We start from the raw sequence: 17,950 nt of genomic DNA, 5'->3' as shown, positions 1-17,950 counted from the left end.
CTGTCTAGTTCTAAGTTCTGACTAAGCGCATTTGAAGTGTGTGAAACACATCTACCAAGCCCTCTGGTTCTTGTAGTTTTGGGATGTCCGAATAAAGGATTTTGACAGTAGTGCGAATTAGATGCGGTTCCATCCATATCGCATCCAATTCGCAATAGCAGGATATTGGGACCGACTCTCTATCGCCGCTGTGGCTCTGGTGCAAATTTTCACTGGGTCCTGTGAGTCTTTTGGTCCGTTTTAGGTCTGAATTCATGCAAAAATTCAGGCTGAAATTGGACCTCAAATGGTGAACGGGGACGCACCGGACCCCTGCTGTGAGCCGCATGCAGCTTAGATGTGAACCCAGCATTAAGGATTTCTCTGTGCTGACCATAGCAAGCAATCAGTGTCTTTCCTTTTCTGGAAAATGAATTACAGCTGATTGGTTGATTTGTGTAACACTTTCAGGCTTCTTGCAATAATCAGACCTTGCGTCTTTGAATTGTTTCTATGATTTGCACCTCTCACGCTAGTTATAAATTAACAAGCTGCTTGGCATTTATTTTTATTAATGGCAGTGTTCCATGCATGTAGTAGGAAATTCATGATGATTCTGCAAAATACTAATTATTCCCCCCTCTGCGTCATCATTCACATTTTTTACTCTGTTTATCTGTTTCCACCAGCTTTGGCAAGAAAACCGTCCTGACTACATGAACATCCATCTGCACCTCAGCGAGACGGAAGGGATGCAGGTAAGAGGCTGAAAGTAATTAACCACTTAAGGACAGAAGGTGTTTTTCAGATTTGGTGTTTACAAGACTAAAACAGTTTTTTTTTGCTAGAAAATTACTTAAAACCCCCAAACATTATATATATATTTTTTCTAACACCCTAGAGAATAAAATGGCGGTCATTGCAATACTTTTTGTCACACCGTATTTGCGCAGTGGTCTTACAAGCGCACTTTTTTTGTAAAAAAAATCTTTTTTGAATTAAAAAATAAGACAACAATAAATTTGGCCCAATTTTTTGATATATTGTGAAATATAATGTTACACCAAGTAAAATGATACTCAACATGTCACGCTTAAGACTTGTGGCATGGCGTCAAACTTTTACCCTTAAAAATCTCGATAGGCGTTGTTTAAATTTTTTTATAGGTTGCATTTTTTGAGCTACAGAGGATGTCTAGGGCTAGAATTATTGCTCTCGCTCTAACGATCGCGGCGATACCTCACTTGTGTGGTTTAAACACCGTTTTCATATGCGGGCGCTACTCGCGTATGGGTTCGCTTCTGCGCGCGAGCTCGTCGGGCCGGGGCGCTTTAAAAAAAATATTTTTTTGTTTTCTTATTTATTTTTATTTATTTTATAATTTTTTACACTGAAATAAAAAAAAAATGTATCACTTTTATTCCTATTAAAAGGAATGTAAACATCCCTTGTAATAGAAAAAAAGCATGACAGGTCCTCTTAAATATGAGATCTGGGGTCAAAAAGACCTCAGATCTCATAGTTAGACTTAAATGCAAAAAAATTGAACATTTTTTTTTTTAAATGACAACAAAAAAATGTCTCTAAGGCCGGGTACTAACGAGCAAACATGTACGATGAAACCGGTCCGTCGGACCGTTTTCACCGTACATGTCTGCCAGAGGGCTTCTGTACGATGGTTGTACTAACCATCGTACAGAAGTCCGCGCATAAACAATACGCGGGGCGTGTCCGCGTCGTCGCCGCGACGATGACGCGGCGATGACGCGGCGACGTGGGCGGGCCTGCCATTAAAAGGCTTCCACGCATGCGTCAAAGTCATTCGACGCATGCGAGGGACGGCGGGCGCTCGGACATGTACGGTAGGTCTGTACTGACGACCGTACATGTCCGAGCGGGCAGGATTCCAGCGGACGGTTTTAAAACACGTCCAGGAATATTTGTCTGCTGGGAAAAGGCCCGGCGGGCAAATGTTTGCTGGAATTCGGCCCGCTCGCGCCTACACACGACCGAACATATATGCTGAAACTGGTCCGCGGACCAGTTTCAGCATACATGTTTGGTCGTGTGTACGGGGCCTAAGACGCATGGGCGGGACTGGCGTTTTGACGTCACTTCCGCCCAGCAATGCTATGGGGACGGGTGGGGGCCATCTTGCCCTCACTCACATCCCCACACAGCAGGCAGCAGGACCCGATCTCCTCCGCCGCTACCGACGGCTCCGGTAAGCGGCGGAGGGCACGGGAGAGCGGCGGGAGGGGGGCCCCTCTCCCGCCACCGATAACGGCAAATCCGCCACGGAGACCGCCGTTATTGTTGACAGGACCGCTTACTGAAGAGATGGATGTCTCGGTTGTGGCAGCAGCTGCTGCCGTTACCGAGATATCCATCTTTAAAAACAGGACGTATATTTACAGTGGGCGGTCGTTAAGTGGTTAAGTTATATTGCATCAATTCCCGCAACCACACGCAGTGAAAATGCAACACTCTGTGGAATTGTGCGGGGCTTCCATTCATTCTGAATGGCACCCCCACACATGTAACGTCGTGGTGCGTGTGCAGAAAACCACATTTCCCTGCAGGCTGCATTTTTTTAAAAGGTGCATGCACCTTTTCTATGTGGAAATGCAGGCATGGAAGCCCATTGAATTGAATAGGCTGCCGCGCCCACGCAAATGTGGCACGCAGGTGTAAAAGTTGATCAGTAGATCGCACAGATCAGGTAACTATAGCATGTTTGTTGTTTTAACCACTTCCCTACCGGCCCATAGTAAAATGACGTCCACAAAGAACTTCTGCCGTTCAGAGTGGACGTCATATGACGTCCTGGGCTTTCCGGGTGGATATCTGAATGATGCCTGCAGCTAGAGGCATCATTCAGATATCCTTCTAAACTGCCGGCGATTCTGCACAACGTAAGAACGATCATAGCGGCGGTTCCGCCGCTAGATCGTTCTTACAGGCGGCGGGAGGGGACATCCCCCCCCTCCCGCCGCCATCCGGTGCTTCTCCGGGCTCTCCCGTGCCATCGGGGGCCCGGAGAACGAATCGTCCGGCGCTCGCAGGAAGCATAGAGATGACTGGTGACCAGATGGTCACCAGTCATCTTTATGACCGTTGGAGGACCCGGGCGCGATGTGATGACGTCACGCCCGGGTCCCGTAAGTAAACAAAGCCGCGATTGCGGCTGCTAAGCAACCACAAGCATGAGATCGGTGAATTTTTTTTCACCGATTTCATGCTTTCCAGCCTGGAGGAGAGATGTGGGGTCTTATTGACCCCGCATCTCTCCATAAAGAGTACCTGTCACACACATTCCTATTACAAGGGATGTTTACATTCCTTGTAATAGGAATAAAAGTGATAAAAAAAAAAAAAAAATTAAAAAAAAAAGTGTAAAAAAAGAAATAAATATATAAAAAAAAAAAAAGAAATAAAAATTTATTTTTTTAACGCCCCTGTCCCCGGTAGCTTGCGTGCAGAAGCGAACGCACACGCAAGTCCCGCCGACATATGTAAACGCCGTTTAAACCACATATGTGAGGTATCGCCGCGTGCGTTAGAGTGCCAGCAACAATTCTAGCACTAGATCTCCTCTGTAAATCTAAACTGGTAACCTGTAAAAAATTTCAAATCGTTGCCTATGGAGATTTTTAAGTACCGAAGTTTGGCGCCATTCCATGAGTGTGCGCAATTTTAAAGCGTGACATGTTAGGTATCTATTTACTCGGTGTAACATCATATTTCATATTTTACAAAAAAATTGGGCTAACTTTACTGTTTTTAAATTTTTTTAATTCATGAAACAATTTTTTTCCCAAAAAAAGGCGTTTGAAAAATTATTGCGCAAATACCGTGCAAGATAAAAGGTTTCAATGACCGTCGTTTTATTCCCTAGGGTGTCTGCTAAAAAAAACATATATAATGTTTGGGGGTTCTGCGTAATTTTCTAGCAAAAAAATTATGATTTGTACATGTAGGAGAGAAGTGCCAGAATAGGCCCGGTATGGATGGGTGTATAACTGCCCGGTATGGAAGAGGTTAAGAAACCCCCAAAAAAACCTTTAGAACTAGTTTAACCTTCTTGTAATACATTAATGAAAATATTTCAAATATGATGTGATTCTGACTCAGAATAGTATATTTAACCACTTCCCGACGGCCGTACGACTTTGTACGGCCGCAGGGTGGCTCTAAATCTCCGGGAGGCCGTGTTTTTACGGCCTTCGCTCCTCCTGGCCACTGGGGGCCGCGCGCGCGCCCGCTGCATCACTGGGATGCCGATGCGCGTGCCTGGCGGCCGCGATGTCCGCCAGGCTCCCGCGATCGGCGGTTACAGAGAGAAGGACATGGATCTGTGTGTGTAAACACACAGATCCATGTCCTGTCAGGGAGAGAGGAGATCGATCTGTGTCTCTTGTACATAGGGACACAGATCGGTCACCTCCCCCAGTCAGTCCCCTTCCCCCACAGTTAGTAACACTATATAGGGTACACATTTAACCCCTTCCTCACCCCCTAGTGTTAACCCATTCAATGCCACTCACATTTATACAGTAATTAGTGCATATTTATAGCACTGATCGCAGTATAAATGTGAATGGTGCCAAAAATGGGTCAAAAGTGTCCGATGTGTCCGCCAAAATGTCGCAGTACCGATAAAAATCGCAGATCGCCGCCATTAGTAGTAAAAAAAAAAATAATAATAATAATTCTGTCCCCTATTTTGTAGGCGCTATAACTTTTGCGCAAACCAGTCGCTTATTGCGATTTTTTTTTTACCCAAAATATGTAGAATACGTATCGGCCTAGACTGAGAAAAAAAAAACAAATAAAAAAAAAATTGAGCTATTTATTACAGCAACAAGTAAAAAATATTTTTTTTTTTCAAAATTGTCGCTCTATTTTTTTTTATAGCGCAAAAAATAAAAAACGCAGAGGTGATCAAATACCACCAAAAGAAAGCTCTATTTGTGGGGAAAAAAAGGACGTCAGTTTTGTTTGGGAGCCACGTCGCACGACCGCGCAATTGTCAGTTAAAGCGACGCAGTGCCGAATCGCAAAAAGTCCTCTGGTCAGGAAGGGGGTAAATGTGCCCAGTAAGCAAGTGGTTAAAAGTCCCACATTTCAAACTCTTGTCTTTGTTTACATGGGCAGCTGTTTTTTTTAACTGCTCTAATCTGCGGTTGACCTTCTTTCAGAGCCAGTTGGCTGGCCACCCAGTGGCGATATGCCGCATCCTGGATGCCTGATTTTTTTTCTTGGGAACATCCCACTGTGCCTCAACCACGTGCATTAGGCACAATTGCATCGTGGTTCCAGTCCACCAAACGATCACCCTTCAAATGAATTGGAAATTCATTTGAAGGGTGATCGTTTGGTGGTGGCAACAGCTTCCAAAAGTAACATGCCATAAAAATTTGTCAGAATGCAACCAGGGCAATGTGTGTCCACCAGCAATGTTAAAGTGGATGTAAACCCTCCATACACCCTGTGAAGGGAACAGCCTCAGATGATACACAGGGACTCCCTACATAGGTTTTACATGTATATCCGCTGTCTTCACATTTATATACTGTTTAGAAGGTTCAGGGAATTTTCTCTTCCTGTTTAACACAGAGTGTGATGTCTGGGCATACAGCCAAGATAGCTAACATTTCTGATTGGAGAAAAGGCACACACCCCCTCTCATCATAGGCAGAGACTCTTAAGAGGTGTTTTGTAACAGGGCCTGCTCCCTGCTAATCTATTTTTGCAACCTCCTCTGACAGAAATTTCAGGCTGCTTTTTTCTGATGTGTCAGAGAATTTGTCAGGAGTTATCAGGCTGATAATAGAGGAACGGTTCAGGAGAGAGCTATGGGACTTAGCTCTTTGAAGAGAGATAACAAAATACTGCAAATATATGTGCCCAGCTCAAATTTTATGAATTGGGTTTACATCCACTTTAACTAGGGGTGGTAAAAATATGCATCAACCATATAGAATCACCACCCTCTGCCGCCCGTGTGAACGAGGCCTTTAGGTATATTTAAAGTGTTTGTAAACCCTCCCATATACCCAATGAAGTACCGTATTTATCGGGGTATTGCGCGCTCCGGCGTATAGCGCGTACCCCTAATGTGGACCCGCATTACTGTAAAAAAAAAAAACATTTTAGTACTTACAGTTTTGGTGTCTTGCGCGGCATCCATCGGCGGCCTCGTCCGGTCCGGCGTCCGTCTGCGGTGGTGTCCTCCTCGTCGGGTCCGGCGTCCTTCTGCGGCCATCGTGGTGTCCTCTGCCGCTCGATCCCTGCTTCCCGCGCCGAGTTTGAACCACTGCGCTCGGTATATGCCGGCGTATAGTCGGGCAGGCTCGGCTCCTCTCGCGGTCACGTCCTGGACGTACAGGACGCACAGGACGTGACCGCGAGAGGAGCCGAGCCTGCCCGACTATACCCGAGTGTACTGCGCTCGGTATATGCCGGCGCAGTGGTTCAAACTCGGCACGGGAAACGAGTATCGGCGTATATATCGTGCACCCACGATTTTGCCCTGATTTTCGGGGCAAAAAAGTGCGCAGTATACGCCGATAAATACGGTAACTGGTCTCAGGTGATACACAGATGAAACAAATTTCCCTACATATGTTCTATCTGTTAATCTGCAGTCTTCTCTCCTCTTCATCCACTTGTTTGAGCAGGGTGGAGAGCTAAAGTTACAATCTGAAGAGCTCAGTGAGGAAAGCTCTGAGAGCTGATTGGAAGGACGGGACACACCCCCTTTCACATAGCAAACAGAAACAGAGCTGAGGCTGTCAATTACAGGCTGTGTGCTGGAGCTCACTTTTTCTCTCTTATAGGTAGATTCACAAAGAGTTAGGCCGGCTTATCAGTAGATAAGCCGACCTAACTCAGAATCTACGCCGACCTAAGTTTAAGCGTATGCTCAAACAGAGATACGCTTAAACATATCTAAGATACGACGGCTTGCGCCGTCCTATCTTAGATTGCAATATTTTGTATGGCCGCTAGGTGGCGCTTCCATTGTGGTCGGCGTATAATATGTAAATGAGGGGATACGCCGATTCACGGACGTACGCTAGGCCGACGCAGTACTTTTATGCTGTTTACGTAAGAGATAGGCCGCGTAAAGTTAGAGCTAGGCTCTAGTGGAATAGTAATGTCAAGTATGGCCGCCGTTCCCGCCGCGAAATTCGAAATTTTCGTCCGCGAATCGGGATTTACGTCGTTTACGTCCACGTCGAAATCAATAGGCCCGTACGGCGTACTTAGCCGCAATGCACACTGGGAAATGTAGTCGCCCGGCGCATGCGCAGTGACAAAAAAAGTCAAAAACGTGAGGTCAAGCCTCATTACCATTAAACACGCCCCCCCCCCAACCCATTTGAATTAGGCGCCCTTACGCCCGCCGCATTTACACTACGCCGCCCTAAGTAAGGAGGCAAGTACTTTGTAAATCATGTACTTGCCTCTCTTACTTAAGGCGGCGTAGTGTAAAGACGCTAGGCTACGCCGTCTTAAAATTGCGCGCCCGTACCTGAATCTACCTCTTAGTGTCAGAAAATCTTATCAGAAGTGACTCAGATAGCAGAGGAACGAGGCAGCAGACAGAAATGACACTTGGTGATCTGGATATAGAGAAGTACACACTATAGAGGGATATACTTTGTTCATATTTCATGTCTGAGGTTTACAACCACTTTAAATTGTTTAGAAATGCAGAGAAACCTTCTACTGGCCACCCGGTTGTTGAAAAGATCATTGAACTAATTGGCACTTTTTTTAAACACGCCCCTGTATGTTGGTGATCGGCAGTGTGCCTCTGTATAAGAAAAGAAGATGACTTCTCGTAAGTCAAGTTCAGGATTTTTATTAACTCATCTTTTAGTTCCCATCAGTATTCCTGAGCTCTGCCCGCCACACTACCGAAGTCATTATTAGCTGTTGACTCCCCCACTGCGCTTACACTTTGTAAAGATGGAAGCATGCGCCCGACAGTGATACAATTGATGCTGTTATCAAAGCATTACACAACGTGTAATCCCTTCGTTCACAAATTCTTACGGAAACCCACTGTGCCATTTCTTGCAGAAAATAATTGGTGAAAAATACCAGGCTTTGAACTCCCGTCTTATTACCGGACGCCCGCGCTGGAAACTTTTGTTTGATGAGATAGCCAAATCTAACAGACAGTAAGTACCGTCTGGAGGTATTGCAGAGTAATCAGGAGAGATGGGAATTGCCACGTGTTTTAGGTCTTCTTAATAGCTATTTGTTTGCAGCCCTGCAAAAGCTTTATCTAATAAACCAAAAGCTGGAGCTGGTAATGTCACATGTAATTCCCTATGTAATGTTTTCCCGGCTTTCAGAAGAACACGGCCGTCACAAATCCTTTTTCAGTTTGTGAAGCCGAAGGGGCTCATCTTCCAGAATATAAAAAAAAAAAGCTTACGTCTGGATTAAAATGTGAAATATTATGCTCAATGCCGATGTATAAATAAGTGAAGCATAAAGCATTTCTTGCAGCGGAATCACTTGATCATTGCTTTGGTTAAAGGGGACTCCATTTTTTTTTATAGCCAGTCCAGTTGTTTTTATATATTTTTCTGACAGATGAAGCCTAAAATTAACTAAGGCTAATATTTCACAGACAAAATTAAAAGTAAAAATCCTCATAACGTAAAACAGTTAAAGGGGTTGTAAAGGTAAAAAAAAATTCCCTAAATAGCTTCCTTTAACCACTTAAGGACCGCCTCCTGCACATATACGTCGGCAGAATGGCACGGCTGGGCACATGTACGTACAGGTACGTCCTGTACTAGTACCCAGCCATGGGTCGCGGGCGCGCAGCCGCGGCGCGCGCCCGCGACCCGGTCCGAAGCTCCGGGACCGCAGGTCCCGCGGACCCGATCGCCGCTGGAGTGTGGCGATCGGTCCCCGGAGCTGAAGAACAGGGAGAGACGTGTGTAAACACGGCTTCCCCGTTCTTCACTGTGGCGGCGTATCGATCGAGTGATCCCTTTTATAGGGAGACTCGATCGATGACGTCAGACCTACAGCCACACACCCCTACAGTTGTAAACACACACTAGGTGAAACGAAACTCCTTCAGCGCCCCCTGTGGTTAACTCCAAAATGCAACTGTCATTTTCACAATAAACAATGCAATTTAAATGCATTTTTTGCTGTGAAAATGACAATGGTCCCAAAAATGTGTCAAAATTGTCCGATGTGTCCGCCATAATGTCGCAGTCACGAAAAAAAAACGCTGATCGCTGCCATAAGTAAAAAAAAAAAATATATAAAAATGCAATAAAACTATCCCCTATTTTGTAAACGCTATAAGTTTTGCGCAAACCAACCGATAAACGCTTATTGCGATTTTTTTTACCAAAAATAGGTAGAAGAATACGTATCGGCCTAAACTGAGGAAAAAAAATGTTTTTTTATATATTTTTGGGGGATATTTATTATAGCAAAAAGTAAAAAATATAGCATTTTTTTCAAAATTGTCGCTCTATTTTTGTTTATAGCGCAAAAAATAAAAACCGCTGAGGTGATCAAATACCACCAAAAGAAATCTGTATTTGTGGGAAAAAAAGAACGTCAATTTTGTTTGGGAGCCACGTCGCACGACCGCGCAATTGTCTGTTAAAGCGACACAGTTCCGAATCGCAAAAAGGGGCAAGGTCCTTTAGCAGAATTTTGGTCCGGGTCTTAAGTGGTTAACTTAGTGCAGTCCTCCTTCACTTAACAGAAGAAACAAAAAAACAGGCGCCACTTAGAAAACTGTAAACTTTAATATAAAATTAGCATCAAAGCACTCACATAGAAGTAGCTGTATACAGGCATGTAGATGTGGTCCGGATAGCAGTCAGTTCTCAGCCGTGGTGTGTAGTCCCTTGTTGCTATGTAATCCATTCGCTGCACTTGTGCTGCATGTGGAGGAGCGAGTGCCTGGTTCACCAGCAGGTGATTTCTGGGTGAGTTGTGCGGCAACCAGATGGAGGGCTGGAGCCCACGCTGGGACGCAACGGCGTGAGGGGGAGGGATGACGTCACTTCCAAGGACCAAGATGCAACGCTTTTCGGTGCATGCACCGTGAATTACAAGGGACTACACACCACGGCTGAGGACTTTTTATGGAAAATCATTATATCTTCTATTAGTGTGCGCCATTACTGTAAATATTGTTATATTAATCTCCTTCACTTACCTCTTCCTTCCATTTTGCTTTTAAATGTCCTTATTTCTTCTGAGAAATCCTCACTTCCTGTTCTTCTGTCTGTAACTACACACCGTAATGCGAGTCTTTCTCCCTGGTGTGGAGAAAGCCTCTTGAGGGGGCGAGCAGGAGTGTCAGGAAGCCCACTAACATGCGGCTCCTTTCTCTATCTGCGAAGTAGAGAGCATCCTGACACTCCTGCTCACCCCTCAAGAGGCTTTCTACACACCAGGGAGAAAGCTTTGCATTACGGTGTGCAGGTACAGACAGAAGAACAGGAAGTGAGGATTTCTCAGAAGAAATGACATTTAAAAGCAAAATCGAAGGATAAGGTAAGTGAAGGAGAACTGCACTAAGGTAAAGGAAGCTATTATGGGGATTTTTTTTTTTTACCTTTACAACCCCTTTAACCAATTGATTAAAATTCCTTAAAAGTTACACTTGCATCAAGACTGAAAATTTGAGCATAAGAAGTTTAATCTGGTGGCGATATCACTCGTCCAGCCAGTTTGGTGCTGTTACAAGGACTCTCTGACCCAATGCGTTTCCACAAAAATGGCGTCTACTGGGAATGGATGGAACTCCAAACTCTCCGACCCGATGCCTTTCCACAAAAATGTTGTCTACTGGGAATGAAGGATCCTCCATTCCCAGTAGACAACATTTTTGTGGAAACGCATCGGGTCGTAGAGTTCCTGTAACACCACCCAACTGGCTGGACGAGTGATATCGCTGCCAGATTAAACTTCTTATGCTTGAATTTTCAGCCTTGGTGTAAGTAACTTTTAAGGAATTTTAATAAATTGGGTAACTGTTTTATGCTATGAGGCTTTTTCACTTTTCTACATTAGATTGCCGAATGGAGTTCAATCTATGTAGTGTATGGATGTAAGGCATTTGAAACAACCACACCTGTGATATCCAAGCCTGTGATTACCCCACCACAAGTGGGCTGAGCATCTGTGATAGTGATCCAACGCTTTTTTCTCTGACTCACCTGGGCTCAAGTTGTGGCAGCCGTGAGAGTAACATCCATACAAGAGATTATTTCAAATCAGCGGGTATGATCTCTGTAATAGGGATCCACTGTATCTGGTAAGAGGCTATTTTTACCAGATGGAACCTCACATCTCTGAGAATAGGAGATTGTTCAAAATGGAATATATATGATACTTTGTATCAGTTAGTAATATTTATTAGCACAGGAGATCAGATAGGAGATAGTTTTAAGTGGAATTTCTTTGATACTTTGTATCACACATTAAAATTCATCAGGATGAACTTTGTGTTTAGGACAATCAGCATCACATGCATCAATTTAAACGTTTTGAAAGTTTATTTGTTGAATTTTGTATATATTTATCTTTACTTACACACTCAACAGCAGGAAAAAAAATGTTGCTGTCGATTTTCAATGTGCTAGTCACTTTATTATTGAATTCACATTTCTGTAACATATATATATATATATATATATATATATATATATATATATATATATATAAAACCTATACCTGGGATCTCCAAACTTTTCAGTATGAGGGCAACATCAAATAATCAAATCCCCCCTCAAAAAAATCATCATCAGGCCCCCCCCTTACATCATATTCTTCATTAGGTTCCCCCTTTACATCAGAATGCCCCCTTACATCAGGGCCCTATCAGAGTCCTGCCTTACATCATGTTCCCCATCAGGGTCCCTCTTACATCAGAGCTCCCCCTTAAATCAGATGGAAAGACCATAGGTAGCCTCTGCTGGCCTTAATCCTGAATCCTGAGAATCCGCAATTGACCCTGGCTGTGGGCTGGATGAAATCTTGAAGCAGGTCAAATGTGTCCTATTGTTGTAGTTTGGAGACCCCCGGCATATACAATTGATAGACAAGCCACATTGTAATTTAATGTTATTTTTCTGTAAAATGTAATACAATATGGCTACCTGGAGGTGATCTGTACACTAATGGTGTACAGAACACCCCCATGAATGTAATTTCCTTCTTGTGTGATTGGCTCACTAATGCAGAAGTCTGCACTAAGACACTCGCTTAAATAAGGTTTGGTGAGATACTCCCCAGGGCAGGGGTCAAGTCCTGGGGAAAAAAGTGTGGGAACTCCCACCCAAAACCACACCATCAAAAAAAAAAAAATGATACGCCCATATCCAAAATTACTAAACCGCGTTTTTTTTTTCCGATCCACTGTACCTTAGTAATCCTTTACGTTACTGGCCGCTTCCTGTATATGGATTCATCGGGTAGTGTGCGGGTATTCCGTCACTTCCTCGATGCCGCAATGTCTCCTGGGAGCTTTTGTCATTGTTCCCAGGAGATATTGCGGAGGTTTGCCGCGAGTTATGGCGGGATTTAGAAAGAACTCGCGCCAGACCTCCACAATGTCTCCTGGGAACAATGACAAAAGCTCCCAGGAGACATTGCGGCATCGAGGAAGTGACGGAATACCCGCACACTACCCGATGAATCCATATACAGGAAGCGGCCAGTAACGTAAAGGATTACTAAGGTTCGCCTGCCCCTGACAGTGACTCGAGCTGGGCATCACCGCTTAGTGAAGGATTGGCTCGGGGGGCTCGGCTGCTCTAGTCCTGTAAAGGGAACTGCGTTCCTGCTGTGAAAAAAGTGCAGGAACTCCGTTCCCACGCGTTCCCCCAGGACTTGAGCCCTGCCCCAGGGGTTAAATACTGCTAAAGTATTGCAGACCCTGCAGCTTCTGTCAGAGCACTGGCTGATTATAATGAACCAAACTCTCCCATTCAGAATCAATCTGGAAAGATCAAGCATAGATCGGCGGGAGGAATGGGTTTCACTGATCTGCGTGATTACCATTGCGCTTCTCTACTAAACCAAGTCAAAACATGGCTGACCAATACTGTAGACACTCCTTGGTGTAGTATTGAACGAACACTGAGTCCCACCAAAGATTTCCTTTCTCTGCTAATTCTGAATAGATGGAACCCCTTCTCTTTACAACACCTTCCTCTAACTATTCAAGCTACATTGGTGGCCTGGAGGGAACTTGGCTGTACCGTAGACCCGCTGTCTAAAACAGTTGAATTACCTATCCCTATAGTAACTTTAACTAGCGCTATCCCTGACATCAATCTTAGGGAGTGGTGTGATAGAGGGATAACCCATGTTTCTGATCTTTACTGCAGTGGCCGCCTTGTCCCCTTCCAGTCCCTCCAAACTAAATATAACTTCTTACCTAAGGAAATTTTTAAGAAGAAAAGAAAAGGGTGAACAAGTCAGCATGTTTAGGTTGTACATAAAGAACAGTATACAGGAATATCCAGTATATAATATGATATCTAAAATCCAATGAATTCAGACATAGCTGATCATCTTAACAAAATGACAACTCTAAACTAGGGCTGTGCAAATTAACTTTTAATTAATCGATTAATCTTTCATTTTTTTGATCGATCAAAATCTTTTTGATCGATTACAATTTTTTTGATTGGTACTCATCTCTCTGCCGGCTTCTGGGCCTTCAGGGAGTTCCGTCGGAGATCCAGTAACGTCATGGACACCGGCGGGGCTTGCCGTTTCCATCTGAAGGGCTCCTTTGCTGTGCCTTCATATCTGCATGCCGGCGGGACCTTACTATCTGCCACATGCAAGAGCTGTTACACTTCCCTCTAAGGCCTTGTACACACGGACGGACTGTCTGCTGAAATCGGTCCGCCGGACCGTTTTCAGCGGACATGTCCGCCCGGAGATTTCTGTCTGATGGTTGTACACACCATCAGACAGAAATCCGCACGGACAGACAGCGCGGTGACGTGGCCGCGCCGTCGCCGCGACGATGACTGCATTTGGGATGGGCACAGTGACAGTGGCTGCGTTTGATGGGCACAGTAACAGTGGCTGCATTTGATGGGCACAGTAACAGTGGCTGCATTTGATGGGCATAGTGACAGTGGCTGCTTTTGATGGGCACAGTGACAGTGGCTGCGTTTGATGGCACAGTGGAGGCAATTGATGGGTAAAGTAGCTGCGTTTGGGCACAGTGGCTGCAAATTATGTGTTTTTTTTTTCAGTTTCTTTGCGCCCCCCCAAAAATTTGGAGCACCAGCCGCCACTGGTAACCCGTAGTAGCAGAAAACCTAGTAGAAGTTCCCTTTTTCAATTTTAATGCTTTCAGCTCAGCTATATAGACATCTATGTAGGTCTTATGATATGTGTCTCCAGGACCTGAAGGGTTTACACAGAGGTAACATTTTAAAGAATAATCCCTTTTGTAAATCAAACTAGGCGAATGTGTATTAGCTCCCGGTGTCTTCCTGCCCATCCATTAACCATGGCAATATTCACAGAAAGCATAATTAGTTTACTGCATATTGCCGTGGAGTTCCATGATGTTATCAAGGCAGCTCAGCAGGCCGCCGATGCCCCTTCCCAGAATATCCTCCCTTACTGATTGCAGGCTGTGGGAAATACATTATATCCCCATGTATAGGCTTATATACCGCTGTGTAGTGATTTGTCAGCTGCTGCTAAACCCCAAATGTATGCCACATCAGGCACATCCAAGCATTATATACATTTATTTATATACTCTATAAGTACTGGTATACGTGTATTATATGAGTAAAAATCATGTATACCTAATCCAAGTAATCTACTGATGTGGCATAATTATCACAATTACCAGTTTTAGATATTTGTATTTAAAATTAGAGTATTTTTTTGTTCCAAATGTACAGTGAATTGTTAAAGTGGTTTCCATTTTTATAGTAAATTTTTGCAATCACTTCCTAAGCTCCTGATAATAAAAAGGTAAAGATAAAGTACTGCAGGGGACTGATATTCATGCTGTCACTCAGAGGTAGCTCTAGGCTTTGTGAGGCCTTAGGCAAAACTTACACATGAGGCCCCACTCACACCTATAATGGGGAAAAAATTCAAGCAATGAAAATGGCTGCAGAAGGATGCACGGATCTAGCACACAGTTCATCAGCACCACTTCCAGGGCACCCTCCTCACCCATCAGACATATGGAGTCACTACAAAATCTGGGACCCAGCAAGGTGGCAACCCCTCTAAGAATTTCACGTGTCTTGGGAGAATGAGGAGGGAGAATGCAGCCCCTTCTGTGCCCCATGTCCCAGTCTGTGAGAGCACTGGGGGAGCTGGAGAGCACTGGGGGGGTGGGGGCCGGAGATTGCTGGGGGTCAGAGAGCACTGGGGAAGGTGAAGAGCACACGAGGGGTGGGGGCTGGAGAGCGCTGGGGGGGAGCTTGAGAGCGGGGGGGCATTAAGAATGGGAGTGGAGAGCATGGGGGTGCGGAAGAGCAGGAGGTCGGAGAGCACTGGTGGAGGAGCCGGGGGCACAGGAAGAGGCCAGAGAGCATGGGGGCGCTGGAGAGCAGGGGGCAGAGCCAGGGAGTACAAAGAGGGTCCGTAGAGCAGGGAGGGTGGAGCCAGGGAGCACAAGGAGGGACCGGAGAGCAGGGGGCAGAGCCAGGGAGCACAAAAAGGGGTTGTAGAGCAGGCAGGGCAGAGCCAGGGAGCACAAGGAGGGGCTGGACAGCAGGGGGTGGAGTCAAATAGCACAAGGAGGGGCGGAGATCAGGGGTGGGGCCAGGGAGCACAAAGAGGGGCCAGAGAACAGGGAGGGTGGACCCAGGGAGCACAAGGTCCATATAGTGTACTTGGTGTTGAGTTATTCACTTTAACCACTTCAATACAGGGCTTTAAAACCCACCTCCATACCGGGCCTATTCTGGCACTTCTCTCCTACATGTGCAAATCATCATTCTTTTGCTAGAAAATTACTCAGAACCCCCAAATATTATATATGTTTTTTTAGCAGACACCCTAGGGAATAAAATGGCGGTCATTGCAACTTTTTATCTTGCACGGTATTTGCGCAATCATTTTTCAAACGCCTTTTTTTTGTAAAAAAAAATGGTTTCATGAATTAAAAAATAACAAAACAGTAAAGTTAGCCCAATTTTGTAAAATATGAAAGATGATGTTACGCCAAGTAATTAGATACCCAACATTTCATGCTTTAAAATTGCGCACACTCATGGAATGGCGGCAAACTTCGTTACTTAAAAATCTCCATAGGCGACGCTTTAAAATGTTTACAGGTTACCAGTTTAGAGTTACAGAGGAGATCTAGTGCTATAATTGTTGCACACGCTCTAACGCACGCGGCGACACCTCACATGTGTGGTTTGAACAACGTTTACATACGTGGGCGGGACTTATGTGTGCGTTCGCTTCTGAGCGCGAGCTACCGAGGACAGGGGCGTTTTAATTTTTTTTATTTATTTTTTATTTTACTTATTTATTTATTTTTTACACTTTTTTTTACATTTTTTTTTTTATGACTTTTATTCCTATTACAAGTAATGTAAACATCCCTTGTAATAGGAATAGTGTGTGACAGGTCCTCTTTAAGGAGAGATGCGGGGTTAATAAGACCCCACATTTCTCCTCCAGGCTGGAAAGAATGAGATCGTGAAAAAAAATTCACAGATCTCATTCTTACTAGCCGCAATTGCGGTTTGTTTACTTACGGGTACCCGGGCGTGACGTCATCACATCGCGCCCGGGCCTCCGACGGTCATAGAGATGATCTCTATGCCTCCCATCCGTCGCACGGCGATCATCTCTCCGGGCCCCCGATGGCACGGGAGAGCCCGGAAAAGCACCGGATGGTGGCGGGAGGGGGGATGTCCCCTCCCGCCGCCTATAAGAATGATCAAGCAGCAGAACCGCCGATATGATCGTTCTTATGGTGCGCAGGATCACCGCCAGAACAAAATGATATCTGAAAGGCATCATTCAGATATCACCGCACAATGTACAGGATGTCATATGACGTCCACCCGGCATAAGAGATCCCCTTTTTGGACGTCATATGACGGCGTGCATTTTTGAAGTGGTTAAAGTCATCAAGTGGACAAAAGAGCACTCTTTACGTCTGGAGGAAAACAGATTCAGGCTCCATTCACACCTGAGAGTATAGCTTTACTGGCGTCGTTTGGGCGTTTTTTTTTTTTTTTTTGCAGGTTTTTACAGGCTTTTTAAAAAAAAACTTTTTAGAAGTGTATTGCAAGCATTTACAGCTTCAGGCATTTTTGTTTATCCAATAAAAAGTGCTAGGGGGAGGAGAGATAGAGGAAATTAGGTGTGAAGAGCTGCTATTTGAGCATTTTACAAGCGTTTTTCTGCTCAAGTCAGGTGTTTCTATTGAGTCTACGGGGGCAAAAATGCTTGTAATCTGCCAAAAAGAAGCTCCTGTTCTTTTTTTGAGCTTCAGGAGTTTTGCTTCAAGCGCCAGAAAGCTCAGATGTAAACAGGGGCCATTGAAATGAATGGAATTTTGCTTCTTGAGCGTTTTGGAACTTCAGAGCTGAAACTGCGTCTCTCAACCAATACAGCTTGCTGATAGAATCAGGGGGCTGGGGCTTTAACAGACAGGCGAAGCTCTGATGAAAGAGGAAGTTCAGGTGGGTACTGGAGATTGTTTTTTCTTTTTTATTACAACTGTGTAAGGCCCCGTACACACGTCCGAGGAACTCGACGTGCCAAACACATCGAGTTCCTCGTCGAGTTCCTTGAACAACGAGGAAATAGAGAACATGTTCTCTATTCGGCCCGACGAGTTCCTCGTCGGCTTCCTCGCTGAAAAGTGTACACACGACCGAGTTTCTCGGCAGAATCCAGCTCCGATCGAGTTTCTGGCTGAATTCTGCCAAGAAACTCGGTC

The 17,950-nt window shown here is 44.9% G+C and overlaps 1 protein-coding gene across 5 annotated transcripts in view; it reads left to right on the top strand.

Moving 5' to 3' along the window:
* Positions 1-17,950, top strand: part of NOX4 (NADPH oxidase 4) — a 333,977-nt gene that overhangs the window by 313,238 nt on the left and 2,789 nt on the right. For 4 of the 5 annotated variants that reach the window (XM_040340120.1, XM_040340119.1, XM_040340121.1 and 1 more), the window contains 2 exons: positions 669-737; positions 8,074-8,174. In XM_040340120.1, coding sequence (XP_040196054.1) covers positions 669-737; positions 8,074-8,174 — 170 coding nt within the window. The remainder of the gene's footprint in view (positions 1-668; positions 738-8,073; positions 8,175-17,950) is intronic. The other variant, XM_040340122.1, reaches the window with a different exon arrangement.

This window comes from Rana temporaria, chromosome 2 (assembly GCF_905171775.1).
Source record: "Rana temporaria chromosome 2, aRanTem1.1, whole genome shotgun sequence".
Taxonomy (NCBI): domain Eukaryota; kingdom Metazoa; phylum Chordata; class Amphibia; order Anura; family Ranidae; genus Rana; species Rana temporaria.
Note: the sequence above shows the minus strand (reverse complement) of the source record. Positions and strands in the feature narration are given on the sequence as shown.